Genomic DNA, 25,321 nt, shown 5'->3' with positions numbered 1-25,321 from the left:
ACATTGAGAAGGAAAGAAATAGAGGGTGCACTGCCAGGTTTCTCCTGCAAAAAGATCTGCATGTGAAAAGACAACCGTTTCTTCTGTTTGGCCTATGCTGTCACCATTCACAAGTCTCAAGGATTAAGTTTGTATGCAGCTATGATAAATATAGGTCACACAGACTTTAATGAAGGAATGTTGTATGTTGCTTTATCATGGGTGAGGCCATTGTCAGTGTTGTACCTTCTTGGTTTTGATGAGAGCAGAGTAAATAGTTACTCATCATGTGTGACAGAGTGCATCTGCTTGAGAGTTGTCTATGCACCACTTCTGAGCTTATATCCCATTGTTGACAAGCATTGAATTTACAGAAACCATAAACGTTCTGAGGTTGTAGAGTTCTCAAAAGTTAAAAACTAAGTGAAGACTCTACAAAGACTTCAAAAAAGCTCAAAACTAATGAAGTCAGCAATGTAATAGGTTTTCCATTTTCTAACACTTCTGGTGTTTCATGTTACTGTAATATAGTAGTTACATTTCTATTCCATCTACATCTGGTGATTGAAAACCTTGTTCAACATAAAGAGGATCCTTTATGTCCAGCTTGGACAACTCTTTTTATTTTCAATTGAGTACATTCTGAAAAACACATCTGTAACTATACTCCATTTATACATGATATTGTTGAACACTGTAATGGTAATTTGAAAAACTATTTGTGAAAGCTGTACAGAACAATGCCTGTGCAGACTGCACATCAAAACTGTTGTCTATATCCGTTGTAAGACACAGTCCAAAAACTCGACTTTTCAGGTCACAAATGTAATACTGATGGTAGCAAAGTCAATACTGATATCGCCCAAACTCCCAAAGTCTTATCTTACATTTCTACAGCCAACCTTCTAGAAGAAACAATATTTAGAAACATGAATGTAGATATAAATAGGCACAAAACACTAAAGTTAATTTTCATTGTCATGTGGCCTACCAAGAACTCTTTCTGATAATAATACGTTAACTTAAAACAAATATCTGTGTGTGCAATATACAAATATTGGGCTAATGCACATGAAACATGTTTTCCCCCATAAATCTAAGTCAATTGTTATTCCCCACTGTTAAATAATGGGTTGCATTTCATTAAACTAAACACATTATTCTGGTGTATATAAATATTACATACTACATCAGGATATATTCAGTGCGAATGCAAATTGTGTTATAAAAAGTATGATCTTGCAAGAGGCTCATGAGAGCAAACTGGGAAGCACTGTCCCTTGGACTAAACATGAGGGATTGCCTCCCTGGCTCTCACAAACTACAATGAGAGGCTCCTGAGAGCTGCTGATTATAGGCCTTCGCTGGCCTTCTCTGGCTCTCATGAGTCTCACAAGAGATTTTAAGGAGGGGAAAAAAGGGAAACATAGTGCAAACAACATAGATCATAAAAGTAGAGGGTAGCTCTAAAAAGTGCTGTTGCTAAGTTTTCAACAACTGTACGTTCTTTTGTGCTTTCAATCACTTTATATATTTTTTATTATTTGAAAGGGTACAACAAAAAATAGGATTTGAAGTGTTGAACAAACACCAAGGGCATCTCCTTAAAAACAAAAAAGAGGATAAAAAAAACTGATGAAAAAAATATTTACTGCCCGGGGGTTCACTTGCGCTCTTGAACAAGCTTGTCCTGTGCAGGCCTGCTTGCCTCTGCTGAAAAAATTGTATGCTTACACAAGCAGCAAAATATCTCTTCATTAAAAAATATATCCAAAATAAAATAAACAGAATTATTGTCCACCTGTGCACTTAGAATGTGTGCAGGCACAGTATCTCCTGGAGAAAATTATGTTGAGGACCCTGTAGAGTTGTCTAGCTCTGCAGCATCAGTCAACTCTGCATGTGCAACCCCTTGTGCGTGCATAGACCTCTAGTTTCTCCATATCCCTAGCCTACTTGTGCTATTTTGTTCATTTTTGCTTCTCCAGTTGAACTCTTTGCTGTAAAATTTACACATATAACCTACTTCGCAGAAACTTTCTTGCCTCCTGCCCACGTTTCAGATAATTGCCACACCAGGGTTTCCTTGGTTGCCTGAGGTGTCTGGGTTGCTGCAGAAGCCCATGGCTGTTTATCTAAATCTGATGCAGAAGCTCATGGCTGTCCATCTAAATGTGATGAAGGTATCTTTCTGCTGAAAGGGGAAACAGCATAGGAGAGCAAGCCAAATATGTCTTCTTTCACCAAAGGCCAGTAGTGAAATAAAGCAAAATGGTTTGTGTCTCCTAAATAAAAACATCCATATGAACCAAACAGAATCCTTCTTTAGGATGTGCTTCCTCTACCAGACCTCTCACAAGTGTCCCGCAGATGTCTCAGAGCATAAAAAAATACTTTCTTTATATATATCTTCTACGGAACAGCAACATTTTTTTTTACCTTAAACAACACACTAAATATTCTGTTGTGTTTAAAATTACAGTAAAACACTAATTAACTTAAATCTAAATGTACAATCTTGCAAGTCATTCGCAAGAGCTGAACAGGAAGTATAGTCCCCTGGAAGTCCTTGCAGGGGATTGTGCAGGCGTCTCAGGAGAACCATTACTTTAAAAAATATAAATAAATATCTAACCATGCTTTATTCCCAACTCTGTTAGAGATTAGCATTCAATAATAAATTAATTTGCTTAAAAAGCCCTAAAACTTCACTGACAAAAACAAAGGTTAATGTAACATTATAGTTCGGTGTAATAAAATTATATTTTCATTTAAAAAAAAAACAAAAAAAAAAAAAACCTTAAAAATTCACTGAAACAAACGATATAACGTTATAGTTTGGTGAATGTCTCACTGTCAACATTAACGTTTTAAACCAAAAAAACACAGAAACTTAGCAGTTATAGTTAGTGCTACTAACTAGAACTTCGCCCCACCATGCACTACTTATGACCTCACATATGACATCACTCTTGACATGTTCTTTGACATTGCTGATGACATCTCAAACTGCATTATTGATGACATCATCTAAAGTTCACTTTCACTCATCCCTGTATGAATTAGGATGTCAATAGAGGCCTGACAGTAAGTACAAAATAGCTCAGGAGAAAATCATCCATTTCTACTGCCACCACAGATAAAACCTATTTAGATGTTGAAAACAAGTATTGTTTGCAACATTGAGTCTACAGAAAATTTTACAGATAGCTTATCAATTCTAGCAAAACTAGCACACGTGCATAGCTTAGATCCTGTAGACACAGGGTCTGCTATCTCAAGTATAAATTAAATTGTTGTCAAGATTCTTTGTAATAAAAAAAGGCAGGCTACAAAAGTTAGTATGTACTTCTTAAAATCTTTCTACTCTAGGAAACTTTTTCTGTGGAACCAAAATACTGCTGAATTTCTCTGTTTTTGCTTTAGTTCAAAACGTTAACGTCAGTGAGAAATTCACCTAACGTTACTGTAACCTTCGTTTTTTTTTCTTCAGTGGAAAAAAATATATATTTATAATGTTAAGAATAGATGTACTTATGTGTGTGTGCATATATAGTTGTATGCCATGCATATATATGCCAGAATAATAGGGATAACTTATTAATTGCTATAAATGAATATGCAAGATGAATGTAATATTAAGTAGTTTATTGTTAGCAATAAATAAGTTAAACATTAGATTTCAATTATTATTTTTAAGGAATTTGTTCTTTTTAAGTATATTTAATCTACAAAATTAATAAAGAAGTATTTTTATGGGTAGTGTATAAATAGAGTAAGTGTAGTGTCAAGGGGTTGGTATAATATTGGGGTAGTCAGATGTTTTAGGCCTTAGGGATGTGCTAGGTATGCAAGTTCAATATTGTCAGCTGTGTTGCTGCTAAAGCCTCCACTGCTGGATGAATTACTTTCTGTATCTTCTGCTACGCATGAGACAGACGCTGGAGCATACTTCACCAGAGTTTAGGTGATCGTTTTGACCTGCCAAACCTATCGGATGGTTATGCTCACTGTCCCAAATGTACTCTAAGAATTAGGTAGCTTCCTCATACCTATTGACTTCGGCCTAAAGTCTCTAGTGCAGCTTTCTCCCCCTTCATCTTTATTTTTGGACTCCGTCGGAGGTCAAGCTCACATAAACGTACATTTTTTTTTTTTTTTTTTTTACCCGCTCCGTACCGCCGCCTTTTAATAAACGCTTTCTTACACCTATTGCATATTTTGTTAATATCCCCAATATACTATTTTATGGATCATATCTGTTTATTATTTTGTAAACACAAAACCTTATACATACAAAAATGAAATGCAAGTTCAGTACATCACAGTGCTAATTATGATCACTATCACCGCATCAGAAGCTCCGAGCCCACCGACCAGATTCTTCTAGGCCAACTCTAAATTTGGCTAAAAGATGCCTCAAAACAAACCACCCTTTGTTGATAGAATTAGCACACGGAGCACATCTAATATCTTTAAAACTGTGTGTACGGCCTAGAAAACCAATCAAACATACATATAAATTGAAACACATTAACAATGCTCCCCCATCTCAGCCATATAATCTTCCTGTCTTGTCATCAGTCCAACCCCCCTCCCACCGCAAGACAACCCTCAGACGCTTCTAAATCAAGCATTCTAGTCATGGTTCAAATCAGCCTCAGGACTATCAAGTAAGCTGGGTTTGTCAACTCAGTGAATTCTGCCGATAAAATCTGCAGAAATGGCTTCCATAATTCACTAAACTCCCCTGTCCGCTGCTGCAAGGCCAATGTGAGTTTCTCCATGGCAAGAACAAACCAGAGTTTCTGCAGACACGCGTTACGCGTCGGGACTCTGTCCGTGCCCCACATGGTTAGGATCAGTTGTAGGGCTGCGTTAAGTGCTAGAGCCATCGGTCTCCCTCTCAGCGACTTCAAGGGAAAAGTAAGAGGATTAGGCAGCCTCAACAAAATGTATGATGGAAATCTGGGGATCTTAGTGTGAAACGCTATGTCTATCTCGTCCATTATGCCCTCCCAGTAGCGGTGAAGTTTGGGGCAATGCCAAAGCAGATGGACAAGTGTACCCGTACCTCCGCACCTCCTCCAGCATAGGTCCGGCTTAACAGGATCCCATGTGTGTATACGTGCCGGGGTGTAGTACCAATAGGAGGCCACCTTATATGATGTCTCCGTCCCTGCTGCATTGTAGGGTGTGTGATGTATTCTAAAGAAGATACCATCCCACTCCTCATCCGAGAGCTCGGTCTCCAACTCCCTCTCCCATCGCAACTGTCCTTTAGTCTTAGGCGGGCGCTGTTCCCCCTGTAAGAGCCGATAAAGTTCTGAGATGACTCCCTTATCTTTTTTTAACAGGAGCCATTTCTCAAATGGCGTAAGGGGTCTATCTATCAACGCTCTGTTTTGTGGCTGCAATGCCCAGTGCTGTATCTGGTAATACATCAATCTATCAGCCTCCGTCAAGCCATACGCTTCCCTCATCTGTGCAAAAGACAAAACCCCTGTTCATCAAAAAAACAACCCACCCTTTTACAGCCCCCCTCATGCCAGCGTCTCGGGGCTTCGAGCCGGAGCCCGGGCTCAAAATCTGGATTTGCGCCTATGGGAGTCATCGGAGACGGGAAAGTCGTCCGCCCGGATCGAGTAGCCACAGCATCCCATATGTGTAATGTGACCCCCGTTATCGGAGAGGAATAAAGTCCAACAGGCTCTATGTCGGCGTCAAAGCCATGGCTCCCTCCATATATGTGAGCTCGCTACAGCCTGATCCATGAAGCACCAATGTTTCTCTGTGAGCGGACGATTCCACTCCAGAAAAAAACGAAGCTGTGTCGCCTGAAAATAGCGCTGGAGGCAAGGGATTGCCAAACCTCCCTCACTCTTAGTCCGGCACTGCATCCTTCGCGATAACCTCGCCAGTCGACCCTCCCATATAAACCTCAGAATCGCCGATTGAAGGGTCGCTATTGTTCTCGGGGGAGGGCTTAGCTGAAGCATCTGAAATACATAGAGAATGCGCGGCAAGATAGTCATCTTCACCGCCACCACCCTTCCCAGCCAGGACAGCTTATGCCTCCCCCAAGAGTCAAGATCTCGCTGGACCTCACGAACCAGCGTTGCATAGTTCCGTCTCGCTGTCTTAGCGACCGAGGTCGCTAACTCAACTCCTAAATAAGGAAGACTCAAGGGCGACCAGAGAAAGGGGTATCTAGCTCTCAAGTCAGCCTCATGATCCGGTCCCACCGCCAAACCAAGAACCCGGGACTTCTGCATATTAACTCGGAATCCCGAGACCTGACCAAACTCAACTATTATCTCCATGAATGCCGGCAATGAGGTCAGAGGCTCCGCCAGGGTAAGGATCACATCATCCGCATAGAGGGTGAGGAGATGGTGGTCTCCGCCAAACCTCACCTCGGAAACCAAGGGACTATCCCACAATTTCTGCGCCAGGGGCTCCATATATAATGCAAATAAGAGGGGAGACAGCAGACATCCCTGTCTAGTCCCGCGTCCAATCGGAAAAGGCAAGGAGAGCTCCCCATTAACTCGAACTGACGCCCTGGGCGACCGGTAAACCCAACTGATCCAGGACCTGAAAACGGGTCCCAGCCCAAATCTTTCCAGAACTTTAAAAAGATAGGGCCAATGCACCCTATCAAACGCTTTTTCAGCTTCTATAGAGAGGAAGAGCGCCTCCCTACGGGAGCGATCCGTTTTATCCAACAGGTGCAGGAGCCTTTTCGTATTGTCCCCGCATTGTCGGTTTGGTATAAAACCCGACTGATCTGGGTCAATAAGTCCCGGCAGATACAAATTTAGGCGGGCAGCAGGAATGCCAGTAAACAACTTAGCATCTATATTCAAGAGCGAGATCGGTCTATATGAGGCGCAGTCCTCCGGATCCCTACCCGGTTTTTGTATAACTACAATAGTAGCATCCAGCATGCTCGGTGTCAGCGCACCTGACATCCGAAAGGAGTTAGACGACAGCGGAGCAAGTTCTGCGCAAAAGGTCTTATAGAATAGGGGCGAAAACCCATCCGGACCGGGGGACTTCCCAACTTTTAGTCGGGGAAATTGCCGAAATAACCTCATCCAGCCTTATCGGCTGGTCCAACTGCAACGCCTCCTTCTCCCCCAGAGGCGTGATTGCCATGCCCTCTAAGAATTAATCCAAAGCCTCTGGATCTCCCTCCTCTGCCGCGTAGAGGCCCCGGTAGACTCTGCAAAAGCCTCAGCAATCTGGTCACTCGTGCCCGCGGCCATACCAGAGGGAGAGCGGATCAATTTTATTGCGACGCTGCGCGCTGTGCTCATAACCGATGTGCGAATAACTTCCTGCACTTATTACTCCCAACATGAAATTTGTGCTGGAGTCTCGCTATCGCATACTCCGCCCTGTCCCAGTCGAGCCTCCTCAGCTGCTGCCTCACTCTCTCCATCTCCCGCCAAATTCGAGGCGCACCAGTAGTCTTGTGGGCGCGCTCCAGAACAGCCACCCTCTGCTCCAGCTCCTCTCTTATCTCTCTCCTTGCCTTATTGTCCCTTGCCGACAGCGCCATCACCTCACCCCGCACCACTGCCTTCATAGCCTCCCATAATATCGCAGTTGAGGTGCTAATTACATCATTAAATCTAAGATAGTCCGCGATCACACGCCGAAGTGACTCTACCGTTTGTCTCACTTTGGAGTAGGGAATCTCTAAGGGGTACCCACCGGTCTTACCCCCACTGTGGCCTCCAAGGTAATTGGGGCGTGATCAGCCAGAGCTCTGGGTTCAATCGTGGCCTCCCTGACCCTGGGGACCAATTCCTGCGAGACTAGGAAAAAATCAAGTTGGGCATAAGTCTTAGTTGCCGCCGACTAAAAAGAAATATCTCAGAGCGTAGGGTTCAGTTTTCTCCAAATATCTTCCAACCCACAATCAGCCAACCACTGGCGCCCCGCTTCCGATAGTGCCCCAGTTTGTCCAAAGCGTTGGCCAGAGCGATCAAGCTCATTATCCATTACGAGATTATAATCTCCCCCCACTAAAATGGCCATATCTGGTGAACTAAGAGTTGGGGAGATCACCTGTCTCAGGAATGCCTCTTGTTGGGCGTTCGGAGCGTAAAGAGAGGCGACATTAAAGGAAAAGGCCCCAAGTTTTATTCTAATGGCCAGGAATCTGCCTTGTACTTCGTGTATCCTCCCCACTAGCTCCCCAGAAAAGGTCCTGGAAAGCAGTATCGCTACGCCTGCATGCTTTGTAGTAGCTGAGGACCAAATATGCCCAGGAAACCATCTTGAGTGCATGCGATATGTGTCTTTATGCAACAAATATGTCTCCTGGAGTAAGCATATGTGACACCCAGATTTCTCTAGATCTGACAAAATTGCTAATCGCTTAGTCGGATTATTCAGCCCCCGGACATTGAAGCTAAGACATTTAAGCGTCATACAACCCAGGAAAGCAGTTATTCAGGTAGGAGGGAGGTCTACGGAGTAGCCCAGGCCCAGAGCCGGACCCCCGCCACTCCAGCCCACACGACAAGACCTCCAATGGCATGCCTAAACAAGCTCGCAGGGAAGCAAACAAACAAATAAACAAAATGCACAACAGGTGCCTATACCAACAAAGTCTCTCTCCCACTTCCAACGAGGTAAAAGTCTCATCTGGGCTGTAGAACCACACATGTTCCTCCACCAAGTTCGCCGGCTCTACCGCCCAGGCTGCTCACTCAATCACAGGGCCGCGGCCAGTGGCCCGAGCCAACCAGAAGGACCACAGCGCACTCTATTTAAGCGCTCGCCCGGCTGCTACGCTGCTCACTGCTGACTGGTGCCCCGAAATCTGCTCCAACACGGTAGGGCGTTGCTGATTCCCTCTCCTTTCTTTCCTCCGCCAGCGTGGACGGCCGCCACCAGCCAAACCCAACCCGGAAGCCGAAGCAGAGGCACCCTCCTCCAAACCCAGGATGCGGTTAGCCTCCGATACTGACTTCACCTGGCGCAGTTGATCCTCCCAGCGAAAAACAAGACGGAACGGGTGACCCCACGAGTAGGACACCGCCCGCTCGCGCAGTTGCTCTGTGATGGACTTAAACTCACGCAGTCTTTGCAAAGTCCGAACCGAGAGGTCCTGGAAAAGTTGGAGCTGATACCCTCTAAAAGAGACCTGCGGGAGATTGCGCGCCTTTTGCAGTATACTTTCTTTCAAACCAAAATTATGCACGCATTCTAAGATATCTGGTGGTCGATCTCCTGCTCCTCCAGGTCGGCCCATGCGGTGGACTCTATCGAGGGTGATCTCCCAGATCTACTCGAGTTCTAAGATCGAGCGAAACAGCGCCACCACCAAGGCACCAATGTCCTCCTTCTCCACCCCGCGCGGCACTCCTCTGATGCGGATATTATGTCTGCGCGAGTGGTTCTCCAGGTCCTCCACTGTCATTTGAAGGAGGTCCTGCTGTTCTTGCAGGCGCAGAACCTCCTGCTGCAAGTCCACCACCTCCTCGCCAAGGGTAACTTCACCTTCCTCGACCTGCGTCAGCCGCCCACCCAGGGAGGAAAGCTCCACTCTCAGCTCCTTCACCTCATGGGATATGTCTTTACGAAGTGCGTGGAGGTCTCTCCTAAGTGATTCAAACAAGGAGGTAAGAAAGCCCTTGGTGACAGGAGCTGTCTCGTCCTCCGTCGCCTTCTTGACCGTCTCTGGGGTCCTCGTGTTCGGCATGTCCTCCGGCGCCCGCTGGTCAACATATCGCGGACCGTCCGGTCCCTCTTGGGTTTAGAGGTCGTCATCTCAGCCGCCCGCGGCCGGCACAGAAACCAGGCTCTGACTGTCCACTATCCAGAGTCGCCGCAGGCAACTGCCTCTAGTCCTCAATCCCACAGGGACCTCGACTCACCAGCTGCCAACAGTCCGTGGACCCCCTCGTGGCCCCGCTCCTCTCGGCTCCCAGTGGGGCCTTCACGCGTCGTCCGCTCCTCTGGACCGCAGTCCTGGTCCACACCGCACTCTGGGAGCACTACCTCAGGGCCAAACAGCAGGTGGGCCCAACAGTTCGCCCACTCTCTCCACCTCAGGTCTCCCGGGCACGGCCCCAACGGACGGCCTGGCCACCACCGGGGCCCGACTCCAGGGCCCTACCAGGCCTCACTTGCCAGTTGCTCCCCACCGCGAGGGCGCGGCACCCTCCTGGGCGTCGCCGCTCCCCCACACTCTGTCAGCAGTCCTTCGGGCCCGGGTTCGAGGCAAAAAAGAACCCGCGACCCCCCCAGGCCTCACAGTCTCCACCTCCGGTCCGGCACTCCTGGATCCGCGCTACTCGGGGGCTGCGACCCCGCAACTCACGAGGGCGCCGCGAACCCCCAGCGCCCCCGGGGTGCCAGGCCTCTCGTCGGGACACCCCCGGCCGGCCAGCCCCTCCTGCAAGCAGTAGATTCCGGGCCTAGGCGGTGGAGCACGGACCAATGCGTCTGCTCACGCCGCCATCTTGGCCACGCCCCCAATATACTATTTTAAACGTTAATTATGTTGATTGAATTATTATAACTTGTAAATTTGTTACTCGGGAAAAATGTGGTTTGGTGCATTTACGAGTGGGTCTTCAGAAATGTGTTTTAATAAAACTCTTGGTAGTTCTTACACCTTTGTGTATTTATTTTTAGCGTCCTTACCTACATCACTTTGAAAAGGTCGAATTGTAAGCTATTTTATAATTTCTGACTGGGATAATTTGACAGTGTGATAAAAGATTTTGAAAACGTTGTCCGCATTAGAGCTAAATATTACGTTTCTTTTGGCAGAGTAACAAGGTTCCTGTTTTATCCAGTACAATGGATGAACAGTCGCAAGGCATTCAGAATCCTCCTGTTCAGAATTTTCAACCGCAGGTATTAATATTATAGGTGTTCTTATGATTGACTTAATACGGTTTTTTGTTGCTTTGTCTGCTCATTACACAGTGCCAACGTTTCCAGATGCCTTGTCAGAGTAGCTAATAAAGTCTGTTTTTAACATTGCATTCTTCTACTGTAGTCTTGAATTTATAAGTTGACATGCAGGGTAACACGTACCAGAATTCAAAGGAAAACAAACAAACCAGTGGAATTTGGCAATACGTTTGTACTTCTGGTTTCACTGACTGGGTCGGGATAAGGCAGGAGTCAGTTGAAACATGAAAAGTTCCCCTCGAACTGAAGACATCCAGCAATGGGTGAATAAAACCCCTGCATTAACCCATTTCATCATGCCAGACACAACTTCCCTATAAAATACCAGAGGCAAGATTAGAGGGAAATGTTGTCTTCAAATGACCAATTGCATATGCTTAGAACAACATCTCCTTAAAAAAAAACAAAAAAAAAACGTTTTATATATAACTTAAAAATGACAGCATCTTATTATTGATACAGTAGTTAATTGAAGGAAACACTGTGTTTTTAGCAATCCATACTGAGACTGTCATGATTATTTTACAGTTAGGCACATGCTTTCACAGTTTCATATCCTATGAGAAAACAGTGATTTCTGCATGAAAGATATGTTATATTGCTCCTAAGGACGCATGGTCAACATTTAAGAAAATTCCGGCAATGTATTAACACATTACCATTCTTAACCTATGGGAATGCTTCTCACGAGTGCCAGGACCATGACCTGCTTTCAGTGCTCTAAAGCATCTTTGAATGCCCCAAACCATGCATGCATATGTGTCCTATATGAGTGTGCTCCCTGTACCTTTTGTTTATTCATACCCATGCCATTTCAAAGTTTCCTCACCTTCGGATAAGGATGGGATTCTGCTTCTTTGACTTTCATCGTCTACATACTTAGTTGGAGAAGAGGGATTTAGGAAGAAAAACTAGCCCATGTTTTCGTTCAGATTATTAGCTATTTTTTCTTTATTTCGCCTCATCCTTCAACTTGGGTCATTGAATCAGAATCGTTCCAGCTTAACTAAATTTGTGTCATGTCAGTGACTGTTTGTAGCAGTAGAACGTCTTACCTTTTGTCACTCATATTTGAGTGAGAATCAACATGTTCATGTTTCCTGTCCATTTGCTACTATGGAAACTAGAATCCCTCTGTAACTGCCTTGCTTGCATGCAGAGTTTGCACTAACTCCACACACAACTTGTATCCCACGTCTCCTTGTTCTCTCTCTTTTGGTGCACGAGGTAGTTGAGATAGTCTGCTTACTCAGTGATCTTGCCCCAATGTTTGATGCTATATTCCCTGAAACATAAGGCAGAAGAGAAGCAGCATCAGTAGGTGCTATTCCCTACTTAGTTTGCCTCTTAGGAAAGTTCCTTTGACACTGAGTGCACTAGACCATGCTGTAATTTGCGTCACCTTGCCACTCACGATCTTATAAAATCTAGGATTGCAAATCGACCTCTGGAGTGTAGTCTTCATCTGAAATGGGATTCAAATCTACATGACTCCTTCACTTCTGGGTTCTTGTCAACTACTGTGGCATCTGAAGTTGCTTCAAGTAGTGCAGCTCCCTTTGAATCCAAAGTTCATTTTTTGCCTCCATTTTGTCCACCTTTATTAGCTTGAACGCTGTTTTGGATTCTCTTGTTTCAAAGATGAAGGCCCTGGAAGACTGCTTTATTCCTTCCTGTTTAGCTTCTTCATCTCTTCTATAGGTTCTGGCTATAACCCATTTGCCTCTCTAAAATCTTCACATTGCTGCTCCACAGGGCAATCTGATATTGGTGAGTCTCTAGTAGATGTCTAGTAGACAACTTCCCTGCATGGAGTCTGACTTTAGTGGTCCGTTCACTGACTTCCAACACATTTGACAGTAGACCATAAAAGTAACCATGACCTACTTGTTATTGCTGGTCAAAGTCCTGGATGGTCTGTCCAGTGAGTCCTTCACACCTCTGTGTGAAATCCAGGCTATATAAGCTCTGCTAGCTGCCATGTCTCACCCCACAAAGCCTATTCTAGTTATGTAATCACATGTCTAAAGCAGGCTCAAAATATAAGGAAGAAGCCACATGCACATCTGGCTGTCTCAGAGTCCATATACAATGACTCCCAGAGCTAGCATAGTCTTGGGCTCCACAGACGTATTCTGTTATGGTGATGGCTACTGAATCTAAAAACATTGTCTTTATAACGTGGGAATGAGATGAAATGTCTTGAATCCAACAACAAATATATTTGCTTCCCTAAGGGAAGCTGTCTCTCCCCTAGACTAACCTTTGGTATCATGGTACCATATGGGCTAGGTTTGTAGGACTAGTTTGACAAGTACACCTCCCTCTGTCCAGAATATGCCCAAAAAGATCATATGAGCATAAAAAGCTGGTCAGGTAGTGAGCACATTATAAACTGCTGATGTCCTTGGATCTCATCAGACAAGTCTACGTATGCACCAACGGGAATAGGTGATGTTTTTATTCCTCATGCTAGAGGCTCAAGTGAAAGCCAAAAACTCCTGTATTTGATCAGCTGGAAATCTGGCCCCTTCATTGGTAAAGTGCTCCAAAAATACAGGACAAGGAGCCAAATTTCACAAACGTGTCTAAGCAAGTTCAATAGGCCTGTTCCTTCTCTTTGGGAAGATGTTTACCATTCTCCACCTTTTGAATTCTGATTACGACTGATGCATAGCTTATCTTAGAAGTTGGGAGCCACTATACTCTGCTGCTGCTTTTCTTGCCTACTTCTACAGCACCTCTTCCCTAATGCACACCCCAAATCTTATGAAGGAGGAAAAGGGACTTTCAATTTGTGAGTAATATAGCCATTCTTGTCTACTGTATGAGTTGAGAGATATTAACTTTCATTATTTCCCTTTAATGAAAATGGAGATGTTCTTGGTCTGTTCATGAACTTTATGATCTGAATCAATTCACCCATCTGCAGAAGTTCAAGTTGTTAACTTTGGCCCGATCTGTCATGATTAGCTATGTTTGGCAGACCGCTCCTGTAATTTTGTTCATTCTGCAGAAATCGAAAAGGTTGTTCCAATTAAAATTGCGATATCTGCACTGCCCACAAAGTATACTCTAATGTGGACTTAAGGAAGCCCCCACTACAAAAGTATATCATGGGGCAGGTGGGGGATTGCATTGATACTTGAAAGTTTGCAGGTATCCCTCTCTGACCCTCAGTTATGTTATTGTTGGGTCCGTAATGAAATGAATTTTGGCCATTTAACCTGCCTGGATTTTTTGCTTTTTGATCACCCGATTTTTTTTTTATTTTTTTTTTTTACCTTACTCTGGGTTAGTCTCACTACTACAGTCTCACTCAGGGTAATCGCATGGGAATTGGACTATATGTGTTTACCTCTAGTGTCTGCCTTACAAGATAAGGCCTCTGTGACGCATATATGGTAAGGGACACTTGGCTAGTTACATGTGCTAATGTGCTGGATGCACATGTGAGACTACAGTTGTGTGCAGCCCAGTATTGTGCACAGGTAGCCTAGCTCAAGAGGGGACTCTGCAAGGTTAGATGTTGACCTGGGTATAGGCCTTATAATTTTAATGGTAAGGTCAGTGGGGTTTACTGGATTATGTGCAGTGTCACTTCACTCATAGGCGGAAATCAGCCTTAAAGTGCAATTTTACTTACCTTAAGTCTACAAAGTCTAGTGGGGTATCAAACTGTGTGAAACATGTACACCACGTTTGAAGTCCCAAAAACATACATGTGCACTTTATGGGTCGTCCAAAATTGTCATATTTCCTTGGCCCAGCTCAGGATCAGAAACCAGGCCTTTTGTCGCTCTGCTGGGCCAAGTTAATTATTCTGGTCCCCAGAAGAGGGAACAAAGGCTTCACCACAGAAAAAGAGCAATCAACAGTGAGGAGAAAGGGGTGGGGAAGAAAATCTGAACTAGGTAATGGACTGTAAATCTGTGCCAAGGTTGGGACAGCCCAAATTCTTGCATGAAAGAGGGAGCTCAGACATTCGGAGCAACACAGTAGTGGCTCCCCCCTTTGAAACTTTGGTGAGAAAGTCTCTGGCAGTGATATCAGCTAGGGTCAGAGCTGAGACCCCCCAGGATAGATGTGTATAGAGATCACTTGGCCATGCCATCTTGGATTGTCCCAGGGTGCTGTGCAGGGGGGGTTAGAACTGGGGCAGACAAGGGATGTGGTACCCTTGGATTGGTCCTGGGTGCCTGGCATTTAGAACCTTCCATACCCACTTGAAAGCTCTTGCACAAGGGAGAAATAGAGAGTTTGACACCAAATGTGTCCACACATTCTGCACAACTAATAGCACAGTTCCCTTAAAAGACCCCTGTGAACTGCTCAAAATTCTATTTGCCATTCTCAAAGAAGATTCAGACCATCAGGCCAATACTAGACTTTCAGCCTTTATAAACTTTCTCCTCCCTCAGGAAGGTTGTTTACATCAGCTAGACTTTAAATAGGGTACTCCTATGGTGGCTGTTGTGTACAGAAATAGGCGTAACATCTTTTTTTTTAACTAAAGAGACAAGTGGTAGCTTGTAAGCTGGCCCCGCCCCCGGCTTATTTAGGCCCTTAAATATTAGGTATAGTAGAGAGGTTTACTTACCTAGTGCTGTTTGTAGGAGGCATGTTATTGGTGAATTTTACAAACCGCCATAACAATATTATAATACCTATTGCTAAAAGGACATGGGGCTCCTAGCACCGCAGTTGGCAGGAGATTGTAGACTCAATTGACATCTGCCATGTGCTCCGTTGATAACAGATGAACTGGAAAGACTACTGTACTGATTGGTGTTGGCAGTTCCTCCAGGAATTGTGGCTGTAGCTAAGCTGCAACAGGTAGAGTAGTTTTTCTACTGTTCTGCTACCAACTGGACATAAGTCAGCTGTCAAATTATTTTTGTCTTGCTGCTCCGATTGGAGATTGGGGCAACAATGCCCTGTGGTTAACAAGGACAGTCAAAGGACTTATTATGCCTAGTGTTTGTGCAGTATCCATAGTAGTTGTGGTTGTTGTCAATAGCTTCAGGTATATTAGTCTTCATGTACATGGTATTAAATGGCACAGGGAGCTTCCCGCTGCCCCATTCCTCCTTATTCCGCCATTTGATGGAGGAAGAGAGGCGTGTAGCTGACCGCTACATCATGGCCCTTTTTCTCTGTAGGGATTAACAGTTGCTTCGGTGTCTTGAGACTATAGCTGACATGCACTAGTTTCTGCGTCTATTAGAATTTGGCACCAGGGAGAAGGGATGTGATAGCCTGTTCTAGCCATTTGTCTGGAGCAGATGTTGGTAGAGTGGCACAGGCAACCCTTCCCGGCTCTTTTGCAACCTCTGGAGAGAAATGGTAGAGTGGCTGTCCCCCAGGGACAAACCTCTGGGCCACGGGGTAAGGCTGTAGAGGGGTTCCAGTCACATGGCCCCTGGCCCTTTGCAAATTGTTGAAGAGAAAATGATTCCGTTTTTGATGGGCAAAGCCATATAGATTTTTAAAAAGTCTCTCCCGCGCTCTTTATCGAGGCCGGGGTAGAGGGTCGTTCAACATATTCCTTCCCAGCTGTTGGGGTTACCGTGTTGAATCAAGCAATGCTTTCCTAGCTTTGTGCAAGGTCAGACTGCCGTTTTCGACCTTTTCATCTTTCCCATTCCGCGCTGGTTGTAGCCAAGCCTAGGGGTTTAGTTAATCTCAAAACTTCTCCACGGACTGGCTAATGACGTGATAGTAGTAGGTGGTGGTCATTGGTCACGTCCAACTTAACCATAATGCAGCAGTGGGTCTCTGACAGTGCTACTTGGGTTTTCCTTCCTTTGTCTCACCACTCCTAATATTTTCCGTTTCATTGAAAGGGTTTTTTTTATTTTATTTTTTTAACAGCGTATTTGCCATGTTCCCTTAAACCAAAAGCATGCTTAAAGGCCGTGGCCCTTTTTCTCAGGAAATGCAGATCCTTTTGTTGTATTTGCATGGCGGGTGATCTTAATGTTTATGATCAAAAGCGAGTGAAAGACGACAGACCTCAGAAAATATTCTAGCCAACGTCAAGGCAGTTTTGCATATTATTTTTATACCTGTTAAGGGACTGTCGGGTAAATTTGTAGCTCTTCAATGTGCTTGTTTTACCTTTTTTTTTTTTTTTTTTTTTTAAATGTATTTTCCCACTATTTTAAAGCAGAATAACATGTGTATGGAAATCTCACACAAACGCATTGTCAACTAAAACTTCAATTTTTTCCCCCTAGAAGGGACTGGACCAAAATTCACCAAACCTGAAAAGTCACTACGATCCGAGCCCTGACTTACTTGCATGTTTACGTATTTTCATTTCGCTTTATTCAATGTTTGTTTATTTTTCATAGCGAAAGCTGTCATCCGAAACTGTGCTTTTGGGGCATGTCTGTTCAGGTTGTCCTCTTCGAACATTCTATAAAGTTTGGTACACGTCTGTCAACCGAGAGCAATGGTATTAGCCAATTTAATCAGCTTGTCCATATACTTTTGTCTGCCACTGTTTCCAACGCACAACATGACATATCTATAATTATGAGGACGGCCAGTGACCCTAATGAAGTGTGTATTTACTATTCAAACTCCACGTGCGCTTTGATAGTAGGGAAGGTTATAAAGTGGACCGAGGCAAATATAACTGCACTTTTTTTGTTTTTTGATGCATTCGCTCCAAATTACTTAAACACACTACAGGCATCGGTCCTCCTAAAGCGCGTACACACACACACAAACACACACACACACACACACACACAGACAGACAGACAGACACACACACACACCTACACACCTATCTACCTACCTACCTTTAAATGGACCGGTACTGTCCTGTACCGAGTATCGGCACTTTTTTATTTTGAGAGGGAGAGTACCTGCACTTCTCAAGACAAACGTAATACTTTTAATTGGGGAGCACCGACACTTCTCAGAAGCAAGTAGGCACTCTGACACAGAGTACCTGCACTTCTGTTTTTCCATTTCAAGCACTGTATATATTTATAAAAATCTCAACCACCAGGACGGTGCACAGTATGGCTTATTCAGACATTTATGTGATTATTAATATCGAAGTGTTGTACTGTGTTCTCTGGCCAACGGACGCCCTTGTCCTACGTGATCTCGATTGTGCACACATTATTTTGTGGCCAGGAGAGACCCATGAGTAGTGGGGGATCTGCAGCTATGCTGCTTCTCATGTCATCTCTCCACCTTTAAATTGTCTGACAGGACTAGGGAGCAGATGAGACAAGCTGTCAGTCAGTCCTGCTGCCCTTTGAGGAAAGGGCATTGGGAGAAATAGGTGCTGCAAACGGGCTGTGAAGTTTACATATACTGCCCACTGTTAAACAGATTTCCTCTAATGAAGTGTCTAGTGCTCAGGCCACATCAGCCTAATCCTTGGTGGCAGTTCATGGCTCAGCTGCCAAAAAAGACCACCCTCTGGCCTTCTCTCGCCACTCTGGCCGCTAAACAGAGGGATGTGCCCAGCCTTAATAAAGCCAGACCGTGTGCGAGCTGACATGCAAATGTAGGTCATTGCATATGTAAATGTGTGATTACAAACTTGCATGCCAAAGCAAATTAGCGAGACTTTGCTCTCAGCATGCGGTTGTCACACCGGTTTAATAGTTCACGCTAATATTTGTCAAGTAAGCGTGCAGATGAAAGTGCAATTCCCATTTCAACTTGGAAATAGTGCTTCTAAATAAATCCCATTTAATGAAGCTGTGTGAAATGAAAGGTATGGCCGTGCCGGGAAATGTGTGCTCATAGGCCTACATGTCTAGGTCGCCAGAACTGAGTGGACCCGTGGCTTTGAACTGGAGGATTGCAGTTTAGTCGGTGACGTTACGTTAAAGACCACAATATTCCAACCTTCATGACTGCCTCATTATGTTCAATACTTTTTACAAATCAAAAGGTAGCGCGTCTTTGTTCATTTCTTTTAATTGTATATACGTCTAAGGAGAACAATATGAATATATTTCACGTTCCTCTTTGTTAGTTCGGTTTTGACTTGCCCGAATTCTGCTCTGTTTTTAATGTTTAGTTTTCAGTTATGGTCCCTCATCCTTTTTGGCAATGCCTCTGTTGTCTGCATGAAATGTTTGCTGCCTATCCTTTTACTGTTAATTCTCGTATAAAATTAACTTGCTGAAGATGGGGCCACACAACTATTGCGTTAGCAGTACATGATCATTGTATTGTGATTGTAGAACAAACCTACAAAGTGCCTGTAGGCATTCGTGTCGGAATTGTTGGTCTTAGTAAATTATTATTCTTTTCCATGCAGCATTACGTTTTGGGAAATATTACAATTTTCTATGTACCAAAAAACGGTTGCCTATTTCCTCCTTTCAGAAAGCTTTGAGGCCCGACATGGGCTATAATACGCTAGGCAACTTTCAAATCGAAAAGAAGATTGGTCGTGGCCAATTTAGTGAAGTTTACAGAGCAACGTGTTTGTTGGATCGTGTACCAGTGGCTTTGAAAAAAGTGCAGGTAAGAACACTGAAAGTTGATTATGAAACTTGTTGACTATTTTTGTCCGCGAACTTCCTGTACCAACTGCAAGAGGAGGGCATTTTGAAGCGTTAAACTGTTAACATGTTTAATGATCCTTTAATCCATGACACTGCTACTGCTTTAAAAACGTAATTGGAAAGTGCATTAAGTTCTGGTTATTGCCACATAGCTGGATGTTTGATTAACGTTGGAGCAAGTGGCAAAATTAGGAAGTAAGCAGGAAGCAAACTGCGCTACGCGGTTGCTCCCCTGTAAATACTGGAAGCAAAAATACTGGGTTCATGGCATGGCCACAGGCTATACAAATTAATGCCATCTCTCTTGCCATCTGGGATTTCCTGAGTAGTGCATGCCTGTAGTTATGATTGCAGAGCCATTGGCCACAGGCAAATTGCAGCTCGTTTTAGGTTTGGATCCTAGCCATAACATCTCTTGGACTCAAGTTTTTTCAGGGAATTTGTGTTTTCAGAAATATACATTAATATGTGAGCTTTAGAAAACATTAACTTCCTTTAGAAAATAATATTGCTGTGTGGATAAAGTCAAGGGCAATACAGTGTCGGTGGTAGCAACGCTAGTTTCAGGTGACTTGGCTTCTCACAGGAAAAGTATTTTTTGAAACTGCATATATATTTTTAAAATATGTATTTGATAACTTCTGACTTTTTTGCTGCCAAGTTTGTGCAGATTGGCCAGTGAGAGAAGAAGTTGAAGGTGGGTTCCTAAAATGTATGTTTTCCAGTTAGAATGCCCTACAACCTTTTACTCGAGTGCACAACTAATGCTACTGCGCAGATATGTGCTCCTTCTGTCATATTAAGCACTTTGCCAGCCTTGGCAAAAACATTTTTTTGTTGTAAATCTGGACATTAGTTTTTGAAATGTAAAGAGAAGATGAATTAGCATGATCAATTCAAGGAACACAATTTCAAAATCAGTTCTGACTGCTGGCCATTTCATTGAATGTCAAATATGGTTTGCGAACCTCAGAAAAATGTTGTTGTTTTTTTCCCCCTGATTTAAATTTAGGTTAGCAGAAAAAAATATTTATACGTCTGGTGAGCTAAAGTTTCATAGAAATAAACACGTGTGGGGCCTTTCCACACTGTCACAAAAGTAAGGCTCTGCAGAGTCTTGCCCTCTACCACAGAGAACCAAATAAAAATAAATTATTATTTTTCACATCTTTTTTTTGACAATGGAAATCTTGTTTCTTTATACATCCATTACCGGCACATATTAGATTTAGATACACAAAGTACATCAAGGAGCTAGGCCTGATGCCTGGCTCATCTGAGCTTCCATCGAGACTGTACAATTTATTTTCTATTTTACATGATTTTCACACAGGTGTCAGAGGACCTGCCCATGGACGGTCCATCAGTTGCGAGTTGTGGACCACAAGAGTGTTCTGGTGAAGTGAGCAGGTACAAGTTTGACCTCAAGGAACCGGGCTTGAGGGCTTGCGTAGACAGGGCACCTACATTCAGAGACTCAGGTGGCCTGAGTGAGAGGGTAAATGGGAAGATTTGGGTGTACTGTAGGTTATGGCTGGGTAGCCCTATCATGCAGTACACTTGCCAATCTTGGGTCCAGTCAGGTACATTTACTCAACCTTAAGCTCAACGCTGGGTATCTGTGGCTGTGAGCAGGAAGGCTTAGCAAAGGAAAGGAACAATGTATAAAGCATTTAACAGTAGTAAACACCAAAATAAAGTCACACGACACCACAAACAAAACAATTTATAAAAATATAGCTTATTTTTATGAATTTTGAGAGACCTTAACCATCAAAATCCACCAGAGGGATCAGGAGATACCGCAAACAAGCATTGGCCAACAAAAAATTTGGTAACTTTTGAAAGGTTTGAAACAGTTAATTTGACTACACCGGCCCGTGTTGGGCGACCAAGTCTGACATGACAGAGGTCTAGGTGGTCAGAAAGAATACGTTGGACAGTTAGCTGACCACTTGAGCGTTTTTAAAGGAAGCTCCAAACTTTACAGGATGACACCAATAGACGACAATTGAGTATTCCTGATGCTGAGAGATGCAGGCTTAAAGGTGCTCAAGGATGCTTCTGATTCTGTGTGGTCTGTGGGGGTCGAGTCCTCTGTCCACAGGTGGGTGGGGGTGACTGTCCATGGATGACGGAGTCCTACAAAGTCCTCTGCAGGGTTCCAACGCCTGCCAAAGCAGACCTTGCGCTTTTGCAACACAGCAGTCACAGGGAAAATCTTTGGTGGAGGCTGGAATCTGCTTAGTGTGACGAATCCTGTCACAACCACGCGCTCGGATTCAGCACACATGGGTGCATCTTTTGTCTATCTCTGAATTGTGCTTTGGGGTGCCTGGTGTAAGTAGAGGCAAGACTATTGCAGTTGCTACCAAGGATGCAACTCTGGCTCTTTCAGCTGTGATGACCCCAGTTCAGCTCTGGGGGTGCAGCCAACTGACCCTTGGAGTCTCTGCTATGGAATGAGGCTAGGAAACAACTTTTCCCCAAGCCAGGCACACAGAACAGGGTCCAAACTCCGCTAGCCCAAAGTGCAGCAGGTACAGTCGCTCTGCTGGCGTTGCAGCCTCTCTTTGTGCACCTTCAATGGGTGCAAAGGGGTCTTCTTCTCGTCCTCCTTCCAAGTCCAGCAAATACTGAGGGTCAACGTGCCAAGGGTGCCATATTTATCACAGGAAAGTGCCCCAAGGGGACCATGTGTTCACTAGAAAATGGGCTACTCGGTCCCCTCCTACCTAGTGATTAAGTTCCTGTAATGTGTGTCATCTGGCTATCCCAGATGCCACAATCTTGCACCTTTCAAGATGCCACAACCCTTCCTCGGTCATGAGGAGCAAGGTATCCCACCCTTGAGGTGTGGCTACCTGAGGGCAACACGCCCACAGTAAGACCAGTCTGCGTGTGAATTATCTCTCTCTGGACCTGTCTCCATGCAATCTACAGAAACAAAAGGCAACCTGCTAAGCGTTGTTGGGCCAGGCAGCCCATCAGAGGCAGCCTCCACTTTTAAGTTTGCCTCTGGGCTAACCCCCTGAGTGGCCATCAGGGCAGAGGAGCTGACACCTCGTTTTTTGCACCACTGCCCTTTGTACTTGAGCCTGGGAGTTGTTCACATGTCTCCACAGGCAGTCAGAAACCTGTCTGAGTTGGTATGCCTCTGTGAGGCTGCTGGACAAGCCAACCACAGAGGGGTAACTTTCTAAAAGCTGCCCACCATTAATAGGGACATTAATTTCAACCTGGTCATCAAGTCACATTTAATGCCACAATTAATTTGATACCTCTCAGGACCCAGTTTAGTAGTTCCACTCAAAAGTTAGCCAGGTGGGATGTCACACAGTAACCCCATATTAGCCAATTGGGCTGCCAACTTTAACCGCAGCAAAATGACAATGTGGAAGTGTTGCTGCTAAGACCTATCGTAAAACATATGTCTTACTGAGCACAATATTGCTCCCCGCCATAGTGCTCGATAGGCCTTACTTAGAGAAAATGTACTTATGATAAGGGATGGAGTGGTTTAACCATAGTTTTAAATGGCAAAGTCAAACTGGCAGTACAAGCATTGCCCTTTCAGTCTGCAGTGGCAGCTGTTTTGTATATTGTCACAGAGAGGGTGGTTCAAGCAGTGCTGCAGCACTGAGTGGACCACTGTGTTACATACTATGGGTACCCAGGGTACCATACAAGTAAGTCAGGTCTTGGCAATGGAGAATGTCCAATTCGACATGCAATTTGTATAGGGTAAAACACTGGCATTGAAGTCTGGTGAGTAGGCCTCTGTGTACTCCGAGTCATTAAAACAGCAGCATCAGTCAAAAATGTGGGGGGGTAAACATGCAAAAAGAGGCATTTCCTTACAGTAAAGAGCACAGGGGTTTATGTTCTAGGTAGTAAATGACTGTTATTTACACTGCACTCTATTGGCTCCTTGTTAGGTGTCTGAGTTGAATGTCTGGCTGTGGGCATAAGGCCAGACTGGGTGGATGGCATCCCCTTGGAATCTGGGATGAGGATAGGGTAGATCCATTTTTACTTGAATAGGTGCAGCACTGAAACCTGGGCAACAACTTAAAATCCCTTTTAGAAGGGGAGCTGAATGTTTGAGCTGCTTCAAAGCCACTCCCTGAATTCAAAAGCCAAATACCTGACCTCTTTCTGAGAGATACTTCTAAGTGCAGATTCATTACCTTTAAAATATCCAAGTGCCAAACAAAATCTGGAGAATATTCCTGCACCATGACTCTTTTCCGCATCGCCTCGAATGTCACAGAGCTTAGCCACCCTTGTCCACTAATGTAACATGTCCCAAGGTACTGGGTTACCCCATTTTTACAAAATAAACCCTTGTCCACTGGCATTTATTCCTTTCTTTCTTTCTTTTTTTAACTCTTTTTATTGGATTTTCAACAGGTGCATGCCAAATCCAGAGAAAGTGTACGTAACTGCATTTTACAGCAGCACCAGTGTTGAGGAAATAGAACATCAGTAGTCTCCCCAACCACTCACAGACACAAACATATCCTAATGCAAATTTATAATTGGCCTCTTTCATACATCATATGGGCACCAGTCCTTCTGCCTCGCAATAGTCTGTATTTTACAGTCTGCATCTAACTCGGGTAGATCCATAGTCCATACATCCCTATACATGTAATAAATGGTATGCCATCCAGGCCCTCCAGACCTCCCAAACCTTTCGTGGGCAGCCTCTGTATATGTTACCTTTTTTGCCATCATGAATCTATCCATCCCTCTACTCCACGTGTCCACTATGAGGCCTAACTCCGATACCCAAAGACAGGCAACATACCTCTTAGCCTCCACCAATTACAGAATATGAGCCTTGGCTGGGGCAAGTCAACATCGTTGGGGATTCCCAATATAATAAATTTGGAGGTCAAGCGGGATCTGCTCTGATCCCCCCCCCCCCACCCCCCCCCCACCCCCCCCCCCCCCATGCAGTTCCCCCATAATCTTTGACCAGTATTCCTGTATAACAGGGCATCAACAAATGGTATGTTAAAAAAAAAAAAAAAAAACGTACCAATTTGCCCCTGACATGGGAGACAGTTTGAGTATTGCACCCTCCCCTTAGTATGTAGAAGCTGTCTGTCATAGTAAATCGTATGAAGGGTCTTGAACTTGATTAGTCGCAACCTTGACCTAATGGCTACTTCTCGTGGGTACATCAATACTGCTTCCCAGTCTACGTCTTCCAGTTCCCCTATGTCAGCCTCCCACAGACTACGTAGTCTGCCAAGTGTATCCGGCATATTATTGTTAATGGTCCTGTACACCATAGACGCAGCTTTAATATTTAACTGGTCCGTCAGTAATCTGCCTTCCAGTGGAGCATATTCCGGTATTCCCTCCCCCGCAAGGTCCTCCGCCCTTCAGGCATGTCTCATTTGAGCATAGTAGAAGAACTGTGTCCTGTTGAGCCCATATGCAGCTCGTAGTGATTCAGAAGGCATGAGATCTCCCCCTCTAATACATCTCCTAAGTTGCAAATTCCAATGCAATCCCACGCCTCAAAGCTTGTAAATTTACCGATTTCCGGCAACCAGTATCCTTCCCACAGGGGAGTCATCTTGGTGGGCCTGTGCATTCATCCCAGCACCCTGGTGACCCTGGCCCATGCCCCAAGAGCTGTAGCAGGTAGGAGCTGCCTCACTCCCCCACCTCCATATACGTAGTGGAGACACGATTTCCCTTCCCACTGCAGTCTCTCCAACTGAAAAGTAGGGTGGTCCCTGGGGGCATACATCCACTCGTTGACATTGATCAGGTGTGCCGCCCAATAGTATGCCTCTGTATCTAGCATAGACAGGCCCACACTATGCTGA

At 44.5% G+C, this 25,321-nt stretch overlaps 1 protein-coding gene across 6 annotated transcripts in view; it reads left to right on the top strand.

Moving 5' to 3' along the window:
* Positions 1-25,321, top strand: part of NEK7 (NIMA related kinase 7) — a 337,523-nt gene that overhangs the window by 70,822 nt on the left and 241,380 nt on the right. For 5 of the 6 annotated variants that reach the window (XM_069232117.1, XM_069232114.1, XM_069232116.1 and 2 more), the window contains 2 exons: positions 10,777-10,863; positions 19,291-19,431. In XM_069232117.1, the coding sequence (XP_069088218.1) occupies positions 10,807-10,863; positions 19,291-19,431 (198 nt within the window). In that variant the 5' untranslated portion in view covers positions 10,777-10,806. The remainder of the gene's footprint in view (positions 1-10,776; positions 10,864-19,290; positions 19,432-25,321) is intronic. The other variant, XM_069232115.1, reaches the window with a different exon arrangement.

Source organism: Pleurodeles waltl, chromosome 4_2 (assembly GCF_031143425.1).
Source record: "Pleurodeles waltl isolate 20211129_DDA chromosome 4_2, aPleWal1.hap1.20221129, whole genome shotgun sequence".
Taxonomy (NCBI): domain Eukaryota; kingdom Metazoa; phylum Chordata; class Amphibia; order Caudata; family Salamandridae; genus Pleurodeles; species Pleurodeles waltl.
This window is presented reverse-complemented; position numbering and strand designations above follow the sequence as displayed.